This window comes from Myodes glareolus, chromosome 3 (assembly GCF_982192425.1).
Source record: "Myodes glareolus chromosome 3, mMyoGla1.1, whole genome shotgun sequence".
Classification (NCBI taxonomy): Eukaryota; Metazoa; Chordata; class Mammalia; order Rodentia; family Cricetidae; genus Myodes; species Myodes glareolus.
Genome location: NC_142028.1, coordinates 59,301,736 through 59,328,851, shown reverse-complemented (window position 1 = coordinate 59,328,851; position 27,116 = coordinate 59,301,736). Strand labels below are relative to the sequence as shown.

Genomic DNA, 27,116 nt, shown 5'->3' with positions numbered 1-27,116 from the left:
TGGGTGGCGCTATCTTCAGAGCAAAGAAAATGTTTCACGTAGCATTTGAGGTCCTCTGAGTCGGGTAGAAAGATGAGACTAGGCAGCAAGGCTGGGCGGGGGGCGGGGTGGAGGCCTTGGGTTCTGCTTTTCAGCTCATTGCCTTTCTTCTAGCACTTTCTTTCATCACAAGCCAGAGTGGTCTCCATGGGATGGGTGGTTTCCCCAGCCTTGCATTGTCATGGTCTATCCTGGGTGTGTGAGGCAAGGACCCTGCCAGCTGGCACAGCTGTTGAATTCTCAGAACCCATATTTCAAAGTAATTACTGACCAAAAAAGCAGACTTAGCCACACAACTCATAACCACTTCCAGATACCCAGGCTTGGGAGCTCCAGGAACGCTCCTTTGAGTATAGGGAGAGTGGCCCAACATGTCCTCCATGGAGGTTAGTCTGGGTGCTGTCCAGGGTCCTCCGGGGCTCAGGCAGGGAGTGGGAATTATCCCTCACAGGGAGCGGCTCTGGCTGGTCTGGGTCCTGGTCTAGTTTATGCAGGCCCCTCTGGCTCATCTCTCTCCTTGTTGGGGATGATGGTGCCTGTAGTGTATTCCAGCCAGGAGAATCAGCAGAAATGCAATGTATGAAGGTGTCTAAAAGTCATAAAGCACCATGCAATTCTTAGACTGTAAGGAAATCCTGTTCAGCCTGTAGTTAGTGTCGAAGAGAAATCATAGGAGACCAGACTTCGAAAACTACCTCAAACCCATATCGTGTCATTGGTGACGCAGGAATCAGCTCATGTTCAACCCCCAGAGTCACAGTGAGCAATGACACCAAGCAGAAGAGTGGTGTCTAGGACTAGAGTCTAGAAGCCCTCCAGGGCCCTGTATTAACAGGACACTCAAGAGGACTCAGGCTCTGTGGAGAAGGCAAGGCTAGTGATTGGTTTGGGAATTCTGGCCAAGCCTACATGCCAGCACATAGACCTGAGCTTCCATGCATATCTCCCATTAGCTCCTGGTACAGCAGGCAGGGCAGGGGCTCCAGGCCCCATTAGAGGTGGAAGCAGAGGAACAGAGCAGGGAAATGGAGTTGTCCAAGGTCACTGGGTGAGTATTGCAAAGAGCCTCCCAACCCAACACAGACCATGAGTTTCTCTGAGGTTAGAAGTCCGTCCCCAGATGGATGAATCTCTGTAGGAAGATGCCCTGGAGACTTGAGTCTATGATGGATGGAGCTTGCATTTAACACTTAAAATCAGGAATTCTAACGCACCCTCCACTAACTCCTCACAGTGACCCAGTAAGCAAGGCAGGCAAGTGCTGAAACCATTGATATGGGAAAGACTGACCAAGATCGCATGCCTCGAACATGATAGAGAGCAGGCTGTGTGCACCCAATTGGCCTGTTCCCACTGTGGTTCAAGCTCGCAGCTGCAGACAGTGTACACACAACACCGGAGCAGAGTTGGGTGGTATTGGTCTGGGTCCCTGGGTAGGCTTGGGATGAGGAGTGGCCATCTGGAGCCCCAGCCAGCCATTGTCTGCTGGGCTCTGTCAGGTGGCTGGGTGTGGCCCCAGGGCTGCCAGAACAGTCCCAAGGGAGGAAGTGTCAGTGTTTACAGGAAATGCAGGACAAGGCCTGGGAGGTGGAGGAGGGGTAGGTAGCCAGCCACCCTGAGCTCTGGAGGTAGATTCGGGGCCCTGCTGGGTCCCAGGGCGGGGTGCCCCTCTTCCACTTCAAGGACGAGACTTTTTGTCGTTCTGGGAGGAAAAAGTCCACTTCACAAACAGCCCAGCCCCTTTTTCAAGAGGGCAACACTGTAGTTCCTGAGAGAGCACCCATCTCTTACCCCCACAGTGGACCCTTCTGGAAGCTCTGATCTACCATCTGTACCCCTGGTGTTGTGCCTTGCCTTCCTCACCCGTTTAGAGGGCAGTAGAGCAAACCAGCTCTGTGTAACCCCAGCACCTGAGGGGTGAGGTTGGCTTCATGCCCCAGAAGTTCCCTAAGATGGGTGTGAATATGGAAACTTCCAAAAAAAAAACAACTCTGAAAACCTAAAATAGGTCCAGTGGCCGGTACACACAGGCCTTTCCAAAGCCCCCGTGTAAACATCGCATTGCCTTAGCTGCTTGGACATGCCCAGTGTCATATCACAAGAGAAATAATGACACTGGGCATGGAGGTCAGAATAGTGTGCTTGCCTAAGCGTGAGGAAAACCCTGGGTTAGATCCTTCACAATGCATAAATTGGGCATGGTGACAAATCTCTGGAATCCTAGCACTGGGGAGGTGGAGGCAAAAGGATCAGAAATCCAAGACCATCCTCAGCTACATAACGAGTTCAAGGCCAGATCTGAACTGAGCTATGGCGACTTAGTTTCCCACACTCCGTCCACGCCTCCCTTCTTTCCTGAGCCCACAACCCCTCGTACCACACCTGGACCTCAGCCAGCCTACAGCCTGTCCCCTTTGTGGCTGCTCTCTGGGTTTCCAGTCTCAGAGTGCTAGAACGTAGTAGTGTTACCATGGAAACCGAGGCTGCCTTTTAGGGTTCTTCGTCCTGTTGATAGAAGGATATAGGAATTTTACTAGAGTTTAGGAGAAAAACAGTACAGGTGATGTGAAGATCCTAGCAGCTGCCAAAGAGATGGAGAAGCCATGCCATTCAAGGTAGACATGGAACAACAGTAAATGACGTATTAAGAAAAAAAAATCACTCCCATGAGTGGAAGTAGCTGAGGAGAGAGCCCCCACCCCAAAGCCCCACAGGATGTATGGTCCTTTAGTACCCCCCACTTCGCTGCCAGTTTGTATTCTGTGGACTTGGTTTTGCACATGCTCTGTTCCTTAGATGATGCCAGCGTAAGGCACCCAGTCTTCCTCCACAAAGTCCTCGTCTACATCCTAATCTTGATTTGGACTTCTGCTTTGGCTTTTTTGTTTGGGTTTTTTGTTTTGTTTTGCTGGTTTTTTTGAGACAGGGTTTCTCTCTGAAAAAGTCCTGGCTGTCCTGGAACTCTCATTATAGACCAGGCTGGCCTCGAACTCACAGAGATCCACTTGCCTCTGCCTCCTGAGTAGGGTTAAAGGTATCTACCACTACTTCCTGGCAGGGTTTTGGTTTTGTTGTTGTTGTTGCTCCTATTCTCCTGTTAACAGGATCATTGTCCGGACCAGACCCTCCCTTGGCTACAGAGGTAGGGGCCTGAGTTGCACTCAGAGTCTCCCACCCCCTCCCCCACACTCACCAGCGTCTCATCCCAGCTAAAATCTAGACTGGGTGCTCTTCTTCTGTGCCTTTAGTTGCCTTTCCCCAGGCTAAGCTGTATTTCTACTGGGCATAGCATCCCCCTAGTCATTCCCACACCCAGGTGTTGGGGGGAGGGTATGTATGGGGGTGCTTCTCTGGGCTGTCTACTCTCCAGTAGCTATGAGTTCTGGGTGCAGCTTATCTGCCTATGCGTTCCCAGCAGTGGGTGCAGACAGCTGTATGTTACCATGAGTTGGTTAAAGCTAGCAGGTGTCTGTGGAACATCTGGGGTGTGCAGGCGACTGTGGGATTTGAACACTAGGCACCAGCAAGACAGATTTCAGAGCCCTGTGAGAAGGAAGGCTGAAAGAGCCTAAGAACGCTCCGTGTCAGGGATACCGTGGAACTCAGGCCTTCTAAGAGGCCTAGAACTTGGTAGATCGGGGAGGGGCAGTTGCATGTGGTGGGTTATTATAAAGAAAGGGATAGAAAACTAAGAACATAGGCTAACCTGCAACGCTTGATCCCATGAGCTGGGCAGTGCTTAAGTTGAAGTAACATACTCTGGCTAAGGAAGGCTACCTGGGGGAGGTGGTGAGCTGGACCTGGTGGGTGGGAGGAGTTGGGTCAGCAAACAGTTCCCAAGGTCTGGTCCATTCTCAGGAGGCAGAACAAGAAGTCACAGGACAATAACTTGTGCCCTGCTGAAGTCACCTTACCTTCTGGGCCTGAGTCTCAACATATTCAGGCTTGTTGAATCAGTGTGATGGATCCATGTCTCTGCTTAGCTGTCGCACTCCAGCCACATGTGACTCTTATGTTCAGGCCCATGTGAGCCTTATGTGAGCCTTATGTGTCAGGCCCATGCCCAGGTACCTGCCCTCTTTGTACCTGCTGCTTTGTGGATGTTGCGTGCCTGACACCTCTTGGGTTGTCATACCTTGCAGGATGGGCAACCTGCCTAAGGCATCCGTTCTTGTCCGAGACAAAAGAGGCAACGATGGGCCACATGAAGGAGCGTGGGTCTGACTGCAAGTCATCTGCTCCACTTTGTGTCTGAGAGGTGGATAGCAGGGCACTGGCACAGTGCAGCAGGGTGTGCAACTGGGCGTGCAGCACAGCATGCAGCATGGCATGCAGTAGGGCACTAGCACAGTGCAGCAGCGTGTACAGCAGGGCGTGCCGCAGGGTGTGCAGCGGGGCACTAGCACAGTGATTCATGGCGCTAGCACAGTGCAGCAGGGTGTGCAGCAGGGCACTGGCACAGTGCAGCAGGGCATGCAGCCAGGTGTGCAACAGGGTACTAGCTCAGTGCAGCAGGGCATGCAGCCAGGTGTGCAACAGGGTACTAGCTCAGTGCAGCAGGGCATGCAGCCAGGTGTGCAACAGGGTACTAGCTCAGTGCAGCAGGGCGCTGACATGGAACACCAGGGCGAATGAGTGCCCTGAACAAAGCCTTATTTTCCCCAGCTGAGAATGGCAACTAGATGCCCGATGGGAGGACTCTGCTGAGAGGAAGGGCTTTGAGAGCAGAGGGCACTAAAAGGGGAAGCCTCTGAGGAGGGAGGATCTACAGAGGAGGGCTCTGAGAGTGAAGGAGGACTCTAAGGAAGTCTCTGAAGCCGTGCCCTCCTTTGAGATCCAGTGCACCCTCTCAACTCTTTTTCACCTGAAACGCTTTCATAGAACTTAATGTCAGGAGCCTGCACGATGTCACCTAGTGAGCTGGTGGCAGAGGGAGGTACTAGAAGCCCGTCTGTCACTGTTAAGAGCTCTGTCTGCCTCATGGTTCATCCTGGCCTTCTGGCCACCCTGAAGCAGAATAAAACCAGACATTTCTCTGAGCTGTCCCTGTCTCCATATCCCCGCTGCCAATACTCACATAAACCATGAGTTGGGAGTATCCTTACCACCTCACTTTACAGACTAGGAAACTGAGGCAGGGAGGCATACTATCTTTCCTGGGGTCCTGGAACTGCTAAGTGGCAGAATCAGGTCTGGCTTGAGGAAGGCAGAGTCTATAGCATGTGCCCCGACCTTGACCCTGGGTGTCTAGTTCCACCGGGGACACAGATCAGAGTCTCCTCCAAGAGGTTCTCAGCCTGCAGAACAGGCCTTAGCAGGTGTTGCTGCTGCTGAGTGCATTGTGGCTGGCCGCATCTCTGTGGATAAATTCTGTTTCCCACTGAGCCAGCCTAGAGGCACGCCCAGGTACCAACAGTTTAGCTGCTTCTAAGGATCTGAAATGGAAGCCCCATCTACTGCCCAAACCAGAACCCTGTCTTAAATGTGTTCATCAGTTTTCATCACTGGAACAGAATACCTGAGTGACTCTCCTTCCACATAGAAAAAGGTTGTTTTAGCTCACAGCTTTGGAGCTTTCAGTCCATCCTCAGCTGGGTGCATTGAACTGGGCCTGTGGTAGCACATCTTGATAGGAGCATATGGCAGAACCAAGCTACTCCTGTCACAGCCAGGGATAAAGGGGGAGTGGCAGTCGGGGGAGAGAGGAAGAGGGTGCCAGGGTCCCATTGTCCCCTTCAAGGGCACATCCCCATTAGTGTAACTCCATTCCACCTGGCCTCTTCTAGTGGCACCTTCTAGTGGCACCAACCTAGGAGCCCTAGGGCCTGTGGGGACACTTACCTGATGGGAGCAGAGGCTGTTGTTTGCCCAGGCTGGAACCCAAGGCATCGCTGTATCAGCACGCTCACAGCTCTGGCTTGTGGATTCTTCTAGAATGTTTAGACCAGTTTAGACCTCTTTAGACCAGTCTGTCATTTTATGAGTTCTGCAGATCTTTAAAACATTTTATGTCACTAGACTTCGAGCCTCATCAGTGATCTAGAAATAAGCCTTAATGGCCACAGCCTTGATTCATTTTATTTTCCCCTGACTTTGGCTAGAAGAGGCTGTAGGATTTGAAAGGAGTAAAGAAGGCTGAACTGGGCCCAACAGTCAAAAAATTCTTGGAAAATCCCTTTAAAAATGAAAAATCAACCATGACAAGTGTTTGCTGTGGCGGGGAAGAATCTGGGTGCTTAAGTAAAACCATGGAAAGTTAGTCCTGTGGTCCCTAAAAATTCATAACATGGAGTGATCCTATGCCTGGCAGTCCCACACATTTGTGTGTGGCTTAGAGGAAACATGCACGGCTGCTTAAGACATGGTGCACCAGTGTTCCCAGAAACCTTAGTGACAACAGCATAGCCCAGAGACATTCTGGATTACGGTCTGTCTAGTCGATGGAATATTATTTAGCCATGCAAAAGATAGAAGGGTTGGTGCCTGCTATAGCATAAGTGAAGCCCCAACATACCATATGGGGTGAGAAAAGCTGTACACAAAAGTAATATTGTGGATCTCATTGACATGCGGTTTACAATAGAGAAAGCAGGCTAGCGGCTGCCAGGACCCAGGGACCTCTTGTACACCGTTGAAGGGCATGGGGGTGATGAAAATTTCATCTCATTAGCCCTGATGGCAGGTGAGTAGCCCTCTGAGCACAGTAAAAAGCACCGAGTCGTGCTTGGTGCAAGGGTGAAAATTCACGGTCTGTGAGTCACAGCCCAGAAGAGCTTTCCTAAGTGGAAAACAATCCCTCCAGCCCCCAGCGCTGTTTTGGAGGAGACGTCACAGGTCAGGGAGCAACATGGCTTGTTTTTACTTAGTGAGAAATGGAAACCGAGTTCTCTAAAACGCCGCTCCTTGGAGCCCTTTTCTGGGAAATGTTACAAGGCTATCTACCCCTTGGCTGACCCTGGATGCAGGGGGCGTTCTCCCCAGGAGGAACAGAGCGAGTTCTCTGCGGATGAGACACTGCAGCAGGCGGGCTAGCACAGGCATGATCGGCCCTGCATGTGCTGTCCACCCTCCGCCTCCGTTATACAGATGTGGAAACTGAGGCCCAACATGGCAGCCACAAAGTTGAGTACGCCCTGGCTTGATGGTGAGCCCATCTTCAAGGCTCTTTCCACCTCGTCAGCTCTCCTCCTACTTTGTCTCATTCAGAGCAGCAGGAGGCGACCACTCTCAGGGGCTTGTTCGAGGGGATGGGACACAAGGGAGATTAGTTCTCAATAGAAGATGCCACCTGGGCAGGCCCTAGAGGGATTGTCTGCACGCTGAGAAATGCTGTTCACTGGTGAGGGTGGGTCACGAACGGATGGATGGAATGGACGGTGGTCAGCAGTGAAAGCCAAGTGTTTGGAAATCCAAGTTTTGTCCCCCTCCCTCTGGTCTGTGCTCTCCTTGGCTCTTCAAATTGTTCTGCTAATTGCAATCATCGCGTTTGCTAGCTGTCTCCATCTCGATCTTTCCAGCTTGCAGGGTACTCTGCCTCGGCCCCCTCCTCTCGCTGACAGGCTGGCCTCAGACACAGCTCCAGCTGGAGTGGACTATGGGCTCAAACTCACGCTAACGACTCCCAAGAGGGAACGCTTTTGGATAAGTTATGAGGCCCTTTGGACTGTGTTGCTGGAGATGGAAGTTAATGGTCAGAGTTGGACAGTGTGGGGCCCAGTCACAGAGGAGACATGTATGTCTTTTTATGACTCCAGGCTGCTGGAAAGGCCCCGGGCTCATTTGGCGGGTCGATTAAGGTAACAGCCCTGGGCAGCTTGTTGTGCTCGCTTTAAGCCTAAAACGACATAGAGGGAGGGGAGGATACAACTTGGAAGTTAGAAACTGGCTCTCCATAGGCTGAGACGGACTCCCCTCATGCGAGAAGCCGTCCATCTTTTCTCCCTGGTGCTGCTGTGTGACCCAACGATGCCTATGGACCCCAGCTTGACGCCACAAACAAGTCGTGTGAATTGGTCAACTTTCCCTCTCTGTAACGAAACTCCAGGCACATACCTCAAGCGAGGAGAGGGTGACCATGGCTCATGGTTTCAGATGGTTTCTGTCTGTCATGGAGGGGAGGGTATCATGGAATGACTCATGATGGCCCAGAAGCAGAGACAGAATTCCTCAGGCTAACAGCAACTTCTCCTCTCTCCCCATGCTGGCAGCGACCTCCCCCTCTGTCCCCCTAGACTGGCAGCGACCTCCCTCTCTGTCCCCCTAGACTGGCAGCGACCTCCCTCTCTGTCCCCCTAGACTGGCAGCGACCTCCCTCTCTTTCCCCCTAGACTGGCAGGTTCTGTGATGGTGCTGCCCACATCCACGGCGGCTCTAGTCCTTTGCCGATCGTCTCTGGAAGGCTTCAGACACAACCAACAGTGTGTGTTACACATCTCGTAGGCCCTTCCAAACCCAGTCCAGGAGACAATGAGGCTGATCTCGCCTTGAGTGACTCACCCAAGGTCTCAGCGAGGTCTTTCTTCCTGATGTGTGAGTTCCAGGTCTCTCAGTCACTGAATGTGACCTGACCACCTGACCCCCATACCGTTCTACTCAGCACTAAGTTACTATAGAGATGGGGGCCACCTAGAGTGGGGCACCAGAGAGCAGATGAGGTGCCAACCAATGGGATGGGCCTGCGGCTGATCAAGGCATTCATCTGCAGCTGCAAACTGTGGAAAAAGCATCCTAGCATCTAGTGTGCGTCCTCACCACTCTGCTGAGGGCCTCAGTGCAGTCTCTTCCTCGGTTCTCGGAACACCCTGAACCCCTGCATCACTTCCCAAAATAGAGAGACGAGACACAGAAGGGAGGAACTTGCTTGAAATGATGGAGCCAGGATTCCAGACAAGCTGGCAGGTGTGCGTTCATGAGTTACCATGTTGCTGTGGGCATGTGCTCGTGTGTATATGTGCATGTGTGTGGAGGTCAGAACTCAACAAGGTGTCTTCCTGTCTATTTTTTTTCCACATAGGGTCTCACTGTGTAGCTCTAGCTGGCCTGGAACTTGCTACACGGACCAGGATGGTCTTCAACTCAAAGGTCCCCCTGCTTCTGCCTCCTGAGGGCTGTGATTAAGTTACACGTCACCGCCTTAGTCCCTGCGTCTTCTTCTATTATTGTTCTCTACTTTAGCTCCTTTCCCACACAGATTCTTTCACTAGACATGAAATGTGTCCGCTTGGCCAAGCTGAACTGTGGGAGCCAATCTAGACAATGTCAGGATGCTAACAAAGAGTTTTCAGGGAAGGACCACATGACCAGAGAGGATCTCAAGGTCCCTCTCAGTGGTGAATGACAGTGAGGATGGAATCAGATGTCACAGACCTTGAGGCAGGAGGTGTCTGGCCCATAGGTGATGTGATGGAGACACCAGTGGTCTCAGGGAACCTATGGGGAGGTGAATGTGGGAGGGGCTTGATGCCTGTGAAGTTGGCTGGAAACTTTTCCCCCTTCCCCAGTGTGTTCTACAAAAGGCCTGCCCTTGCCCTATTCTCCTTGACAAGGGTCTAGAAGTTCAGCTGACCACTCCTGCCCTCACTCTTGATGACCAGCGGTCCTGAACAGGCATAGCAGGCTCCCGCTGGACAACCGTGGCCACTTCTCTAAGAGGAAGTGCCCTAGACTCCCTGCCACCTACCTGTGGGACAGATGCAAATGGTTACACATTTCCCCAGGTGGCTCTGGAAGGCAAGACCTGGGCTCGGCCACCTTGCTGTTCATGCTGTCTTCCATCACTGACACCCACAGTGCTGCAGTGGCCAAGAGGGAGGTGTGTAGAGAGGCTCCAGCCTACAATAAACCTGGTCTGGTTTTTTTTTTTTTCCTGTACCATAGAAAGAAGCTCAGGACTTGTGGCAAGAGACACTGTCTGCTCTCATAGTTTAGAAGAAGAGGCCCACATCTAATATTTTGAAATGAAGAACAGAAATGTCTGACATGTTGGGAGGAAGGCGCAGACCTGACAGGGATCTGGGGTTGTCTTTGCCTGTATGTGTAATGGCACCGGGGCCAGAGAGACCCTAGCTTGTCTGATGGACTGAAAGGGAGTCGCTGTGGCCAGGGTGGGGAAGGGAGTGTGCGCTGGTCGGGAGCTAGTGAAATGGGCCTGGACAAGCAACTCTAACCCTCTCTCTTGCTCTGCCTAGCGCCTACACTGAGCCCTACAAGGTCTGTCCCATCTCAGCGGCTCCCAGAGAGGACCTCACATCAGACGAAGAACAGGGAAGCTCAGAGGAGGAGGACAGTGCTTCAAGAGACCCCAGCCTCACACACAAGGTAGGAGGACACCCTCAGGTGAGGGCCTTGGGAAAGGTTTAGGGGGCAGAGATGTAGAAGTGGAGAGAATGGGGAAGACCATACCCCCACCCCTCGCCGTAGCCATTCCTCAGTCGCTGGGCAGTGGTTGGAGACACTTCCTTTGTCTGAAGAAGTGTAAGGCTTCCAAGTCTTTGTCTGTGATGCAGAGTGGAGCTCTGACAAGACAGGCCCAGATTCTAGTGTGTTCGGGCCTCGGTTTCCTTATCTGTGAGGTGGGAGTCAGAACAGGGAGAATGCCTTTAACTGAAAACAATCTGCGGCCCTCGCTGGTTTTGCTTCCCTAAGCAGAAAGCCTACGGCAGGGGTAGGTGTTGGAGAGACTGTTCGGAAGGGACATAGAGTGACCCTGTCCTGGAGGAGACCAGAGCTCCCCATGGCTTGACACCTTCATGTAGATGGAAGCAGACCGCTTTCCACAGGGTGCTCGCGTTGGCTGCACCTCCCCTTCACTGCCTTCCACACTTCAGTCTTCTCAGCACCCCTAGGAGTCAGATGGTTTCCACCTTGGCCATCTGCAGGAGCTGTGGTGATTGTCTGATCACCTTCCCCAGAAGCCTTTCCCGCATCTGTCCGCCCTGTCTTCTCACCATCCCTCCCATGGCTGCTTGGGGTCTCACCGTGGCCAGAAAAGTGGTGGCTATGGAAGCTGGGCTGGGACCTGGCTCTCACCAGGCTTCTGGGAAGCAAACTGTCATTTTGTAGCCAGACTTCGGCTTTTTTTTTAATACACTTGTGTCTTTGAACACTGTTTCCCCAAAGTTACCAACTGTGTAGGAGCCCCAAGGAGTCTGTCCATGCTGACTCACTGCCCTGCCTGTCCCTGCTCTGCCTCCTCTTGCATTGCCCATCCCTACCCTACCTGCCCCTACTATGCTTTCTCCTACCCTTCCTGCCTTTGCCCTGCCCACCCTGCCATACTTGCCCTTGCCCTGCCTGCCCCTACCTGCCCCTGCCCTGCCTCCTCCTGCCCTATCTGCCCCCTCCCTGCCTGCCCTTGCCCTGCCTGCCCTTGCCCTGCCTCCTCCTGCCCTGTCCACCCCTACCCTGCCCACCCCTGTCATGCCTGCCCCTGCCCTACCTACCCCTGCCCTGTTGCTTTTATTCAGGCCTTCCTGCTTTCTCCTCCATCACCCTGGCCCTCAATAGACCCTCCCAGCTCCTCCTGTCCTTCCAAGTTCTCCCGCTGCCATTGCCGCTGCCCTGCCTCTGTCTGTCCCTCCTGCTGCTGAGCTGCAGCATAGCCCTGGAGACTCATAACTGACACAGCCAACTCCCTCCCTGCTTTACAGTTGAAGACACACGCTCAGAATGTTCAAGCCACTGGGCTTGGGGACCCAGAGGTCTGACTGCTTAGTATCTGTCTTTCTCTTCACACCTTCTTCCCCCTAAAAGAATTCCTGAGTCATTGCTGGAAGGAAAGAGATCCCGCCATTGCTAGTACCTCTCAGAGAGTATTTTGGCTTTTCTAGGCATCTCTGTTATTGTGGGGTCTGGAAGCAGGAGACCAATGGCAGGGATCTGGAACTGGTGCCTGCCACTCAGGCTACCTGCTGCCCCTCCTCCAGCTGTGTCACCTTGGCCCATAGCTTCCCCATCTCTAAAATGGGAGTGTTGCTGGGTCTATAGGAGGGTCCAACAAACAGAGTATGGTCACAGGCCAGGGTGGGGACAGGGGTGCAGTTGTCATCTGAATCCAAGGAACAGGAAAGAGGGACAGAAAAAAAGGGAAGAAGAGGGAAGAGAGGTTCAGGAGGAGAGAGACAGCATGGAGGACAGGGAGGTGGAGGGGCTGGCCTGCTTGGGACCACTGTGAAGCAGTGAAGTCCCCAGGCCCTGGACATTCATGGGCACTCGGAGGCAGGAAGCAGGGTAACATGAGACCAAGAGTTGGTTCAACCCTAGCTCTGCCACTTGCCCCCTAAACAACAGACAACTTCTTAACTGCTGATCCTTTGGTTTCCTGTCCGTGAACTTGGACTAGCCACTGTGGCAGCGGCAGCATGACTACAAGATGGGGCTGGTTAGAACACACGGAGGTCAGAGCTCAGGAGTGTGACACTGTGGATCGGGACAGTTAAGACAGTGACAGTTGCCAAGGTCAAGTGACCCCTGGCTGATCTGGCTGGGGTTATACCAGATAGAGTCAATGGGCAGCCGAGGCCAGGCCGAGTCAGCCAGGAGCATCCTGTTATTCTGAGAGCCGAAGGGCTGGGCTCTTCCAGGAGACCTCTTCCCTCTGCAGAACCCCAGCCTTCGGTTGCTGTCCTGTGTGAGACTTACAAGTTATGCCAGAGTGGTCCGCAGCCTTCGGCTGCTGTTATACCAGAGTGGAAATCACCTTTACAACCAGGTTTTCCTGAATTGGAGAAGTGGCCCAGTGGATAATTTCCTCATCAGCCTGTTTGTTCCTTAGTTCCCATGTAAATGCAGTGGCATGTGTCTGTAACCCCAGTACTAGCACCAGGAAGGCAGAGACAGGCAAATCCTTGAAGTTCCCTAGCCTGACAGCCTGGCCAAATAGTGAGCTCCAGATTCAGTGAGAGATTCTGTCCCAAAACACAAGGTGGAGAGTGACCAAGGAATATACACAGGGTTGACCTCTGACCTCCACTCACATACAACCTGCATGCACTCATCTGAGCACATGTGTACACAGGAAGGGCAAACACACAATGAAACAAGCTCATTTCATTTCCCTGCACAGCACATTGCTAGCATCGCTACAGACAGGAGTCAGTGCCCTGCGGTCCTGACTCCTCACCACTCTCAAAGGACTCATTCTTCTAGACCTGGTCCTCACCTCTCCCACGTACATCACCGTGAATGGGAATGGCGTGGACTGGTTGCAGAGTTACTTTTACAGAAATTGGATCCGATTGTCAGGATCTTGAAATGGCTCATTCGATTTTTTTCCCCGAGTCCCTCAAAGGTCTTCCCACGTTAGTACATAGAATCACACATTTTCCATACTGCATAGAATTCCGCTCTTCAGATGTGCTGGCCCCTCTCTTGCCACCCCACTGCAGAGAGACAGTTACGGTGTCCGATTTGTTTGCTGTTCACCTGATAGCATCGTGGTGGCTTGCTCTCTTACCTCCTCATATCCAAGTGCAGGATTTTCCTGGGTGGGAGAGGGGTGCTTGTCTCCTGTACTTGAGGTCCTGGGGTCCATCCCCAGCACCACCAAGCAAAAGCCTTTCCCTTTGGGAAAACTCTCATGAACTAAAAGTGGGCTTGATCCCCACGTGTGCTGCTATGCTGTCCCCAGAGGCTGGGCAGCCCACTCTGGCCATGCTCCCAAGTTCCCAAAGGCCCAAGGCCTTGTGGCCTGTGACAGGCCGTGAAGTCTCCAAGTGGAGCATCTTCCCACTCCGTCACAGTGCTGATGGGATGGGGACTCCAGGGAGGTCTCCCTCGGTCCCTGTCCTCTGTGCTCACCTAGCACTGGCTCCATAGGCAGAGACACCTCCCCCCACCTTCCTACCCCACCCCCACCCCCGTCTCCATGACTGTGTAGCCTTATGCAGGAGACAAGACAGAAGCAGGCCTCCCAGCCCTGAATCCCTCTGAAGAGAAGTAGGCAGTTAGTAGGAGCTCCTGGGAAGGCCGTGGGAACGGTTTTGGGGTACACTAGTGAGCTCCTTGCTTCCCAGATGTTTGGATGCAGGAGCAGGACAGGAAGTCGAGTCCAACTGGTCCACCCCCGTGTCTGGCCTCGCCCTCTCTTACTCAGACACACAAAGGGTGTAGGTTGAAGGAAAGGAGGAGAAAGGAAAAAAGGAAAAGCAAGAAGGACTTAAAAATAGCTCTGCTGTAAAAGACATTCAGAGACCACAGGCTGGCGCACCCTGCCTGCCCAACAATGAGTACGTTTTACAGGCTAACGGGGACTTTTCAGGCAAAATACCAGCTCCCAAGAGACCAGTGCCCAGCCAGGAGCCGGCACCTCCCCACACCTCCTCCCAACAGCCTTACATCTAGCCACACTTCCCTGAGGCCTGGGCCCTTCCCAGCCCTACCCTGCTGGCAGGAAGGTCTCCTAAGGCTGGGCCCACAGGTCCCCCCCCTGCCCACACCATGGTTGACCTTGGCCCCAGCCCTTCCACTTGTAATTTCTCCTTCATCCCTTCCCCAGGTTCATGTCCAGTTGAACCCTGGTGGTTCCCTTAAGTCCTCACACAGACCTGGAGTTCAGGCGTGCACCTGCGTGTTGGCCCACCTGCCCCGCTCAGTGCCCTCGCTCATTTTCCCCCACCACAGCATGCTTCACGGACACTGCACTTGCTGCATGCCGGCACCCTGCCAGAAAGGCTGAGCTCTCCAGGCTGTGCTGGGCTCTCCTTAGTTCTGTAAGACATGAGCCAGGCAACTGGCGGTACAGGAGCTCCTGGGTAAAGATTTGGGGATCCTAGAGGGGAGGACAAAGCCTGATACTGTTTTCTTTCTTTCAGTTTTGGGAAAATGTTGTGATAAAACACACGGCACCAATCCCATTAATATGTGTGTGGCGCTAGAGATGGAACCAGGGCCTTGCATGGGCTGCTCAAGTCCCTGCCCCTGAGCTGTGTTCCCCGGCTGCAGTCGGTTAAGCGCACCCAGTTTGTGTAGCCTCCTCCACCATGCATTTGCAGAACTTCTGCACCTCCCCAAACGGATGCTCCTTCTTCATTAGATGTCCCCCTCTCCAGTCCCTGGGCTCCCACTCTACTGCTTTCTGTCCATGTGAATTTACCCTCCAGGATCCATGAATGTGAGGAGTGGATGGTTGGCCTCTGGCGACTACTAGCCTGGCTTTTATCACAGGGTCCAACCTTGTGGTAGCCCCTCAGACGTCTACTGTCTAGCTAGACCACCTTTCGTCTGTATACTGGGTGGCTTCTGCCTTCTGACCCAGCTGTGTCCCAGCTGTGAATAGTGAGGCTGTCTCTCACTGACCTGGTGTTACTGAGTGTGTATCCAGAAGTGGGTTTGTTCTGCGATGTGATAATTCCATTTTTACTTTTCATACAGTTTTTTGCACCTTCTTACATGCCCACCTATAGTGCAGAAGATTCCAGTCTCCTTCCTGATGAAGGGGCCTCTGAGCTCCACATGGTGAGGCCTGTAGAGAGGCGTGGCTAGAGACACATAGAGCTCGGGAGGGAGGAGATCTTCAGGATCTCCCCAAAGTCCTCACGTGTGCCTTCTCCTTGGCCTTCACATGCACTCTCCACACCCCGACTCTCGCTGATCCAGGCCTTGTCTTCTTGTCCACAGAAGCCCCCATGCTCAGTGCCAGCCCCAGCCTGGTGGCCCCAGCCTCAGAGTTCCTCTTCCATGGTCTTTACAGGCACTGTCACTAGAGAGTCCCCTTTCATTTCTCCAGCTGCCCCGCTTTGTCCCTCTCTGGGTGGGACGTTTCCCAAATCCTTGTCCACACCTCTCTACAGTGCCTCCCTTCATCCTGCATCCTTAGCATCGTAGCTGCAGCCTTCGAGACACGCAGATTCGGAGACACACAAACTGAGCTCACACCCTGTCAGCCCTCTCTTTCTTTCATTTCTGTGGTAACAGTTGATTCCTGGTGTATCACGTTGTTATCACTTTATCTCAGCCACATACCAAATAAAGTGAAACAGTGCCTGGCCTTTGACCAGACGAGGTGAGAGTACAGAACCCAGTGCTGCCTGCCCCGTTGCCACCCCAGGACCTTTGCACTTGCCGTTTCCTCCACTTTCTGCCCTCTCTGCACAACGTCACCTCCTACTGTTCTCGTGGTGGCATTCCTACCCATTTCCTGATCCCGGAATTGTGTCCTTGTATCTGCGTTCACTTGTGTGAGGTTTGGCCTTTCCCTGGTAGAGTAGCCCCAGGAGGGCTGGTTCCACGTGGCCTGGTGCGTAAAAAAGCAGTTGCTATCTATAGATAAACAGAGGAGTGACTGAATATATTAGACTCCATCCCTGCACTTGGTGACGATACATATCTGCTCACGACAATAGAGAGAATATGCCGAACAGCTCCTTCCATACAGTTGCTAAGGCTGGGATCTCTTGGCCCCCAGGAACCTGCAAGGAGGAGGTCACCGCATGCTACCACAACCGGGACACTCTGAGGCAGTGTGGGCAAGGGAGAACTCAGAGCTTAGCTTTGAGGATCCAGGAGGACCCACGGGGTCCAGAGAGGACCGGATGTCATACACCAGTGTTGAGCTTAGAGGTGGACAGAGTAAGGAGCTGGGCATGAGGTTCCTGAGGGTTCCCTGCCTAGTGGTCCCAGCTGTTTGATTGGGCCTCAGGTCACAGTCCCCCTTGCTCCCTCCTTCCTGGTGTTGTGCAGTGATCTGCTTAATATATGGTGTGCATAGAAAACACCCACAGGCCCTGAGTACCTCTTAGATGACCCACGTCCCAGATCCCACCCCAGGCCTCAGTCAGATGGCACAATGCCATGATGCCCGCTGTCCCTGTGTACTCTCTGATGGTCCGCCTCGGCAGCACTCTCTGCCCTGGGAGATGCCAGTGAAGATGCTAATGAAGCATCCAGCCTTGGGGGAGCTGGAGACCACCATTTCCTCCCTTGACAACCTTTAAACTAAGCTTGGCATGCCCATCCAACCAACTTGTCTGTGTGATGTGTCTCTCAGTCCAGCAATGGCTCTGCGGGGCAGGACAGCTGGGGCAGCCCTGGTGCTGTGTGTGAGCGGAGCTTCACTGGAGAGGTGTTTGAGGCTTGGGTTGGTGTATGCAGGTGTTATAGGAGCGAGGGTGGGGGAGCCGTCCTCATAAGAGAATGGGTCATGGTTACAGTTTCTATTGCTATGTAACAACACCGACCAAAAGCAACATGGAGAGGAAAGCATTTAGTTCAGCTTATAGCTTGAAGCTCACCATCCAGGGAAGTCAGGGCAGGAGCTCAAGGTGGGAACCTGGAGGCGGAAGCTGATACAGAGGACCTGGAGGATGCTGCTTACTGGCTTGTTCCCCATGGCTTGCTCAGCCTGCTTTTTTTTTTATACAACCTGGGACCAGCAACCCAGGGATGGCAACACCCACAGTGGGCTGAGCCCTCCCACGCTACTCATTAAACAAACAAACAAACAAATAGATGGACTGAGGCTTACCCACAGGCCAGTCTGGTAGGGACTTTTTTCTCAATTGAGGCTCCCTCTTCCCAAATGATTCTAGCTTGCGTCAAGTTGACATAGAACTAGCCAGCGTGCATGGGAAGGTGATCACGTGTCCACAGGAGGCAGGAGATGACAGGAGAAAGTCTTGCTATCCTGACTTTTGATTAACCTTTGATTAAGGCCATGATTAACCTTCTAGAGCCAGAGTGAGAGGTAGGGACAAGTCAGAGATGTGAGCTGGCTCCTCCTGCTGTCAGCATGGGAGCTTGCAAGTTAGTCACAGCTGCTGCCGTCCTGGATTCCAGAAGGTGGCACACTGGAAGGGGCATTTAGAAGCTCTTGTTTCATAATCACGCTAAGAACACTTAACATGAAGCCTACTCAGTTACTGCCGCCCTGGATTCCAGAAGGTGGCACACTGGAAGGGGCATTTAGAAGCTCTTGTTTCATAATCACGCTAAGAACACTTAACATGAAGCCTACTCTCTGAGTGTCTGTCTGTGGTGGAGGGGTACAGAAAATATGGTACACCCACACACGTATACAAAAGAATATGGTCCCAGCAAGGTTGCTCAGCAAGTCAGGGCACCTGCTGCCGAGCATGACAGCCTGAGTTTGATCCCTGGGACCCACATGGTGGTAAGAGAAAATTGTCTCCCACAAGCTGTTCCCTGGCCTACACACACACACACACACACACACACACACACACACACACACACACACACACGTACACATAGATTAACAGTAGAGTAGTATTCATCCTTTAAGAAGGAGATCCTGCCATTCCTAGGAATGGATGATGTTAGAGGACACTTGACTAAGTGAAGAAGTCAGGCACAGAAGGCCCATTCTGCAGGATTTCACTATTCATGGCCTCTTGTCTATCTTGCACAAGTGGCAAGTAGAAGGTGCTTTCCCAAGGGCTGGGTGGAGACAGGTGGGCAGCAGCTGGTTGGGTGTAGGCGCCACTGACACCGGAGAGTCTTGTGTGTCCCGAGAAGGAACTGAAGCCTAAGCAGCACTCACTTCAGGGCCTGAACAGCTCAGAGGTGACATCAGGAGTAAAGAGAGGTCTTCACTACCGTAAGCACAGAGTTCCAAGACAGCACTTTGCCGCTGCAGGTCTGTCAAAAACTGCAGCCAGACACCGAGTTCCCTCCCAGAATTTTCAGGCCACTTGTCCCTCTCCACTGGGTCACAGGAAGCTATGTATCTGCTGTCCCTTCTCCTTCATGATCCTGCAGACACTTGTTCCTCTTTGACATCCCCCATCCCTCTCCATGTGACACAGAAACAGCAGGTGACCCCTAGTGTGTCTGCTGGACCCAAGTCTCAGGGAGCACCGTGCTGTCCCAAAGCAGGAGCGCTAGGGAACTTGGGGACAAGAACTCCTGGAGTCGTCTGACTGCCTGAGCACTGCCCCTTGTCAGGCATGACCTCGGAACATTTCCAAAGCTCAACGGCAGGCCCTCTACTTGCTGAAGACCGGTGAAATGTCCACAGATATGTGCCCTTCCTGCTCTGGGTGTGGTCGTGTGCCTGAACAGGTTGTCATGAGGAAGTTCAGGGCAGGTCCCCTCTTTGTTACTCCACCCTACCTGGGTCTTAACATTTTGGGGTCCTTGGGAGTTTGAGGGGAAGCTTGTGTTGTTTCTTAGGGCCATCCTAAGAGACAGGCCCCAGCTGGGACTCCCTGGCCTGTGTCACAATGTCACAACGTACTGCCAGTCAGGCTCACAGCCTGAAGCTCTGTGCTCCCTAGGAGGACGTGTCCATTTGTGTCTTATGCCATTGCTGTGGAACAGCCTTCCTCTTCATAATAGAGGCCCCAAGGAATCTTGTCACAAGCCATTTCTCATCCTTTTTTACATCAGAATGCAAACCTGAGGATATTTTAAAGCAAGGGCAGATGTTAGGGCCCAGGTGGTTGAGCATTGGCCTAGCATGCTTGAAGCCCTAGATCTGATTCCTAGTACCACTTAACCTAGATGTCCTGTCACACACCTGTAATCCCAACACTGGGAGGTGGAGGTAGGGAGATCAGAAGTGCAATGTCATCTTCAGCTACATAATGGGTTTGAGGCAAGCCTGAGCTACATCAGACCATTTCAAAAGAAAAAAAAAGCATCTTGTAATTCACTTAAAAATAGAAAAGTTCATGATCTACTGACATAAAAGGCCACTCTGTCTATTCTATGAGTCAAGCGAACAGAAACCAGTGTGGAAAGGAGTACCAGTTACATCTGACTGAGGGAAAGGTGGCTAGGTTCACCTGGCTCCCTGGCTCTTGCTCACTGCTGCCGTAGTCCTGACTAGCTTCAGGGAGGAGCTCCCAGACTCCCACAGATGCCGGTTAGGAAAAGAAGGACCCAAGAGCTCTTAGTGCTCCCTACTTTGACAAGACACGGAGACACTTGGACAAGACACTCTGGACTCTTCCTAGGACCTGCTATTTAATGAGATTCCCTAGCAGAGGGACTGACCTGAGGAGCTGAGCCTAATAGTAACTGACTTGTCTGGAGAGTGGGAAGAAGGGGCAGGACTGATTGGCCCTGGGACAGCTCCGGGTAGGAGCAGGCCGCTGTCTGGTGTCAACACTCCCTATCTGGCTATGGGCAATACCATGTGCAGGCCTTCATGCCCCAAACCGATGCTCCTGGGAGGAGCCCTGTTCCCAGAAGCATGTCCCTGGACACTGCCTTCAGACTCTAAGTTCACTTCCTGGTTAAATAAACATGTGTGGTAAATGGCCCAGTTGGTCCCAACCCAGAAGCAGCTTCGGAGGAGAACCTGGGGCACCAAGCCTGGCAGGCCTCCCCAGTGAAGGCGCATCCATCATCTTGGAGTGCTGAAACAGAGTGGCCTGTGTGTCCCACCCCGAATCTGCCCGTCTGGCAGGAGGGACGTGCAGAGCCGTCCGTGCCAGAGCCCTCCCAGAAGTCTGTCCCCGATGCTGAGATCCTAACAATGGTGATGACAACAACTTTAAAAGTCCGGGAAGAGTGAAACCTCTCCCATCCGTCACCGTGTCCCTGCAGTGGGGGGTAGACACCTTGTTTCTCATGTGCGGCAACCAAGGCATGTTAACACTGGCCCATGGCCACGCGGCTGCCCACAGAACAGAACCAGGCACTAGTCTGTTCACAGCTCTGTGGCAGCCAGAGCTGAGTCTAAGGACACCAGGCTTGCCAGTCCTGCAATGCCAGACCCAGCCAGGTGCCAGACAGGAACACTCACCACCTAGACTGAGCGCAGGCATGCAGAGTTCACTGAGTGCAGATGGTCCCCCACTTACAGTACAGTGGACTGACCTGGGGTGTTTTGATTTTACAGTGGGCTTACTGGGCAACAAGAGCATTTATTGTGTTTAGTTTTGTTTAGAGACAGGGTCTAACTATGGTTCCCAGGCCAGCCCTAAACTCTTGGGCTCAAGTGGTCCTCCTCCTCCCACTAGGACTACAGACAGGTACCTGCTACCACATCTGGCTTAAATATGTCCTGAGTTAACTGTTTCCTGGACTTAAGGCCGGCTTATTAGACACAACCTGGATGTCATGTGTGCTTAGCCATGCTGGCTGTTTGCCAGGGCTTGGACATTGGAGCTAGACCTAGGATGGAATCTTAGCTATGCAAAGGGTAGGATTCATTGGTGCCTCAGTTTCCACATCTGCCAAAAGAGTTGATTGAAGTAGCTGTACTCAGGGAGCTAATGAGTGTACACAGGTCAAGGCTGTGCTTGGCAGTTCCTGAGTGTCCCTACCTAGGAGCTCTTATGCCGTGGGAGATACTATTGTTCCTGTTGACAGTTGAGACTCAGAGAGGAGAAATAATGCCCACAAGCACAAAGACAGGAAGAAGCAGGGCCCAGGATTTGAACCCAGGTCTTCTAACACCAGAGCAGTGACTCTCAACATTGTATAACAGATGAATTCCTGGCCTGTGGGAGACTGAAACCAGTTTGACTCTCTTTCCTCATTTTATAAGAGACAGACACCTTTAAGTCTGCCTACAAAATACCACTGCCTGTGGATGCTTTGCTGTGTGTCCCATGGGCTGTGGAGGCCTGCCCTAGCTAGATGCATCTCCCTTGTGAGGGTTTTCCACCTGCTGGATTCTGTTAGCCTCTGCCTTGTGAGTCTGACATTGGCCCTGCAGATGCAGATGGGATATCAATCTGTTTGGTTTCCATAGGAGGGAAGCGGTGAACAAGCACCAGAGGCTTCCCTGGGTCTCTCGGCTCTCTCTCCTTTCTTCACCCTCCAGCTGGAGACTACAGTGTGCCACAGAAAGGAGACTGACCTGGGCCAGCCTCTGCCCCGACAGAATGGCCGCCGTGACTTAAACTTCCAGGAAGTCATCAGGGACCGGCAGTGGGGGAAAGGCTGTGTTTATTTGGCACCTAATCTATGCCAGACACTGTATCTGATTTTATCAGCATGGGACGTCTGCTTGGCAGTGTCTGAAGATATTTTAGGTGTCACTTGGGATTGGGGTGTTGCTGTCTTCCTGCAGACAGAAGCCATGCCCGCTGTTGATTTTCCTAAGACACATAGGCAAAAACCAATGCTGTGGCCGAAGATGAGAGGATGACTTCTGGCGTTCTCTGTGCTAGGAGCTATGGCGGTTAATTCTGTGGACCTGGCAGGACCTAGAGTCACCTAGAGACGAACTTCTGGCCTTGTCTGTGAGGGAGTTTCTAGGTTGAATTAACTGAAGCTAGGGAAGACCCACCCTAGCTACCAGAGTCCTTATTCCCTGGGCTGGAGTCCTGGACTGAATGAGAAGGAGACGGTGGGCTGAAGTCCAGCACTTGTCTCTCTCTGCTCCATGGTCCTGTAACAGTGTGGCCAGCTGCCATGTTTCCCCCACCTTGTGATAGGCTGACTCCCTGAACTGTGAGCCACAAGACACTGTTCCTTGTTAAGTTGCTTTAGTCAGGGCCTTTTGTGAGAGCAACAAGAAAAGTAAACTGCACAGGTGCTTGTAGATGCTTCACCCTGAAAGAGTCAAAAGGTGGGGAGAGAAGATGTAGGGAAAGACTCTGGAAGAAGATGGGAACGTGTGTCCGGAGACCCCTTAGTATACACACAGCGGGTTGTCGGGCCAGTGAGACGCTGAGCTGATGCCAAGGTCACATCACCATGACAGGGACATTTATTGAGCGCTGTGTCAGGCACCACACAGGGCATCTGTTTGGCAGCCTTCTGGGGTAGATACTCTTCATACCCATGTGTATAAAGGAGGAACTGTGTATAGGTTCAGAGAGGAACTGAATTTGCTGAAGGTCACACTGTTCGTGACAAACACACAGACCCACCTCTTACAGCCTGATTATTTTCAGGGCTGTCCTCTCAACTACCTACCCTGATTCTCACTCTTTTCCGTCCCCCCACAGGTTGAGGGACAGTCCAGAGCCCTTGTCATCGCTCAGGAGCTGCTGTCTTCAGAGAAAGCGTAAGTGCTCCAGCAGCTGCCTGGGGCTGGCCCACAAAGCCCTGCCCCTCCCGGCTTGTCCAGGATGGAGTTAACGCAGCACCGTCCTTCTCTCCTTCCACAGGTATGTGCAGATGCTGCAGCACTTAAGCCTGGTGAGTTCATCATTCTGATCATCTCTGACTAATTGCCCTTTTACAGAGCTGGACTCCAGGAAGCAGAAATCAGGGAGCAGACAGGGGTGGCTACATTAACAGGTTTGGTGGCTGAGGCTCTGGGCCAGGCTTCTCAGATAAGCCTAGTCTACTAATGGATGTACTAGGCAGGGTGACTCTGTGCCTGGGTGGGGTGGGAGCTCTGGCAGGGGGCACTGGGAGGGAGTTTGGATATCGATGAGGACCCTCAAAGCAGTCTGTGTGTTTATGTGGTGCTGGGGATAGAACCTAGGGCTTGCAGCATGCCAGGTGAGCGCTCCACCGTTGCGCCATGCCTAAGTTCCATGCCAGTGCCTTACATGTGGGGTCCTTTTATGAACTACGATGTATCTGCACAATGACAGTTGCTCAGGGAATCAAGGGGCTTTCTCAGTCACCCTGGTCTCCTCTTCCCTAGGAGATCTCTGGCAACAAATGCAGGAAGAAATCATTGAGGGTGCAGGGGCGTGGCCACAATTATGGGGAATCTGGAGAATCTGGGCAGGATCTCCTGAGGAGGTGGTTTTGATTCAGACTGAGTCACAGAGAGGGTTGCATGCAGGGGGATTGGATGTGTAGGCCTATGGCAACTCTCCTAAGTGTCTAAGGATTCCCAGCCCTGTAGCAGTTCAGCCTTGATACTTGATTCCTTGGCTTATTTTATTCAGCTGATAGAATGTCAGAGCCACCAGTAGTGACTGGTGGGCATTTGGCAGGTAGTGGCGTGTAGGCGCAGGGGAAATGACTGGGTCAAGGTCACGTAGTGATAGAGCCAAGGCAGACGTGGATTTCCTAAGCCGTCCATCCTCAGAGCAGAAGACCAGAGGACCACTTCCCAGGGTCCTACACGAAGCCAGGCCTCAGGGTGAACCAGTTAGAGATCATGCTGCTGCGGTGTCCCCATGTGAGCAGGGGGCAGCTGACTCTCTGGATGGAGGACAGAGGAGTCCTCTGGTTTAGCATGGGCATCTGTTTGGGGTTCCAGTTCTGTGTGTGTTTTTAAACCTGAAGTTCCCAGCCCTCCCCACCTTTGCTTCTGAAAGGGTGACTCAGCGTGGCAGAGAAGACTGGACCGCTGAATTCTGCTCCCTCGCTGGCTCCTGCCTGATATCATCACTTGGGCTTGACGCTCTTGTTTTATGAGACACCAGTGTGAGTTTGCAGCACTTCCTGCCAGGTGGAGAGAGGCTAAAGCTTCTGGCAAGCCACAGTGCCATCCTGGGCAGGGCAGAGCCAGGAAATCAGCTCAGAGGCTGCTTTCTGGAACTGCACTGCTGAGCAGTTATCACATCAGAGCTGCGTGGACAGAAGCGGCAGAGACCCCACCACGTGGCTCCAAGCCAGAGATGCTAGTCTTGAAGTAGCCCACAGACTTCAGCATGTAGCACCCAACCCAACCCAGGGTTCATCCCACTCATTAGGGTTGGCAGGTTCTCCCTCAGATCTCTCTACTCCCCCAAGGCCACCGTCCTGTGGGGAGGGGAGCCGTCTTCTGTTTTTCAGACTCAGGATTCAACCTCATGCTTGCCAAATGGTCAGTAGAGCTAATGTGTCAATCAAATCATTCAGGTTGGTTCCTGCCCCTTGGAGACCTGGTTCTGGAAGCCTTTTGGCTGGGAATTGTTTTGTGTTTTTGAATATTTGTGAAGGGAGACAGAGAAGAATGTGAGATTGCCTTTAAAGACCAGTGTGGTTCACAAAGTCTAGAACATTGATTTGCTGGGTCCTGACAAAGGTGCTCCCTTCTATCCTTCCAGAAGCCTGCCATCAAAGCCTCTACCCTCCTGCATGTCCCCTCCTACCCAGTTAGATGGCTTTGGCCACTCATCTCCCTGTCATCTCCACAGCACCAAATACCGTACCCACATAGCCATCCACCACCATTATCTGTCAGCCATCTAACCATTGGCTTGCCATTCCAAACCTTTACCTCTATGCCATCTCTCATCAACCCATCCTTTCTTTCATCCATCTATAAATCCGCACACACACCCTTCCCTCCTTTCCCTATCCATTCACCCATCTGTCCACACACTCATCTCTTGCTTTATCTATTTATCTATGCATTCAACCACCCTTTTCCCTTCCCCATTCATTGATCAATCCATCTTTCTATGGATTCATTCATTCTTCATAAATCTCCCATTCTCGTTCTCTCCCTGACCCCCAGTTCACCCTGAAATATCATAGGCTACTTGGTTGCCATTGTTACTGAAATAGGCCTTGGAGCCCCAAAAATGAAAAAGGACCGAAAGTAGGTCTCAGTGGTGTGTGTGTGTGTGTGAGAGAGAGAGAGAGAGAGAGAGAGAGAGAGAGAGAGAGCGCTATATGCAAGTACACTTGCATGTGTGCAGGCATACATGTATGCATGTATGTGAATGTATATACATGTGTATAGGCCTAAAGTTGAGTCAGTTTCCATCTTTTATTGCTTGAGAGGTTCTCTCACTGAACCCAATGCTCACTAATTCTGACTATTCTTGCTAGCTGATTTACCCCAGGGATCCCTTGTTTTCTGCTTCTCAAGTACTGGGATTGTAGGTGACTATGGCAGCTGCTTGGCTTTAACATGGGTTCCAGGCTGTGCTGGGAGCACATTACCCATGAGCCATCTCCTCAGACTGACAAGTCTCGTTCTTTGTGAAAATAGAGGATGGGGATGGTGAGAAGGCATACTTATATCACTCAGCTTGAATAGAATTTGCACAGCTGTAATTTCATGCAGAATCACAGGGACATGATGGGAACCCAGGATGGCTTATAGGAGAGGTGTCATGGAGGTGGACTTGGGAGGAGAGACTCTCCAGGTGCAGAAGGTGGGGCGGCTGGCATGGGCAGGTGCATGGAGCTTGGAGATGTGTGGTTGAACGATGTATCAGCTGTGTGGTAAAATGTGGCTGTTTCACAGAGGCCAAACCAAGGGTCAGAGAGGGAACCCAGAACCAAGATGGGCAGGCTGCAAAGCCCCCACAATACTCTTGAGGGCTTGTGCTTTTCCTTGTATGGTGAGCTGGTGTTTCAAACAACACTGGTCTCTGATCACCTTTGGTTTTGTTTTCTCGTTTAAAACAAGTTTTCTCCTATTAGAAGCTTAGAACTCCTCCCAGGGGTCCCGCCTCTGGACAGAGGTTCTCCAGACTGCCAGTGGGGAGTAAATGGAGAGTGCCTTCTGTCAGGTCCCCAGGGAGCAGTCCTGGGACCCAGAAGAACTGGTGTCTGGCCCACTCACCCTTTAGCACCACAGCTTTTCTCTGTGCCCTCTGGTTGCCCTCTGGTGTGTGGGGTCTCCTACAGCCGCTGTCTGCTTTTCCATTGGCTCACAGCTTCCACAGCTTGGTTGCCAGTGTCTTCTCTTCATTCGGGCCTCAGCCAAGGGGTCACCAGGGAACAAGCATGTTCAGGACTCAGTGGTGTGCGGTAGCATGCTACTGTGCTCATGAACCCTCAGTGACGTCCCGATGCCATCTCATTCCCAGACCCTCCGTGAAGGCCCCATGGCATCTCCCACACCCTCAGTGAAATCCTTGTGTCATTTTGCTTTCCAGAGATTTTCTCAAGGGTTGGTGGGGAACTCATCTCTGCTTGGCGACATCTGGGCCCTGAACCAGAAGATTCAAAGACCAGTAGTGCCTTGATGACTAGGGACTGTAATCTCCTGTAGGTGTCTTCTCTCACACATCTGGTGGAGGATGGAAGTTACCGTCTGGGGCCTCATCTGGGCCTGTGGCCAGCAAACTTACCTATGGCCTCTCCCTGTGGTCTCCAAATAGGCTGGTCTAGGCTTCCTCCCAGCCAGTGGCTGGGTGCCAAGAGTGATTGTCCCAAGAGAAAGCTGGGAGGAAGTGCGTGCCATTTTTTATGACCCAGGCTTGGAAGTCACGTAGCGCCACTTCCACCATTCTCCACGAGTGGAGACAGTTCGAGAGGTCCACCCAAGTTCAAGGGCGAGGAATATAATCTCCACCATTCAATAGGAGGAT

The 27,116-nt window shown here is 52.4% G+C and overlaps 1 protein-coding gene across 2 annotated transcripts in view; it reads left to right on the top strand.

Annotated features, from left to right (window-relative positions):
* The window catches only part of Fgd5 (FYVE, RhoGEF and PH domain containing 5), a 100,597-nt gene that overhangs the window by 31,507 nt on the left and 41,974 nt on the right, over positions 1-27,116 (top strand). For both annotated transcript variants that reach the window (XM_048438389.3, XM_085686740.2), the window contains exons 3-5: positions 10,227-10,356; positions 22,905-22,963; positions 23,067-23,097. In XM_048438389.3, the coding sequence (XP_048294346.3) occupies positions 10,227-10,356; positions 22,905-22,963; positions 23,067-23,097 (220 nt within the window). The remainder of the gene's footprint in view (positions 1-10,226; positions 10,357-22,904; positions 22,964-23,066; positions 23,098-27,116) is intronic.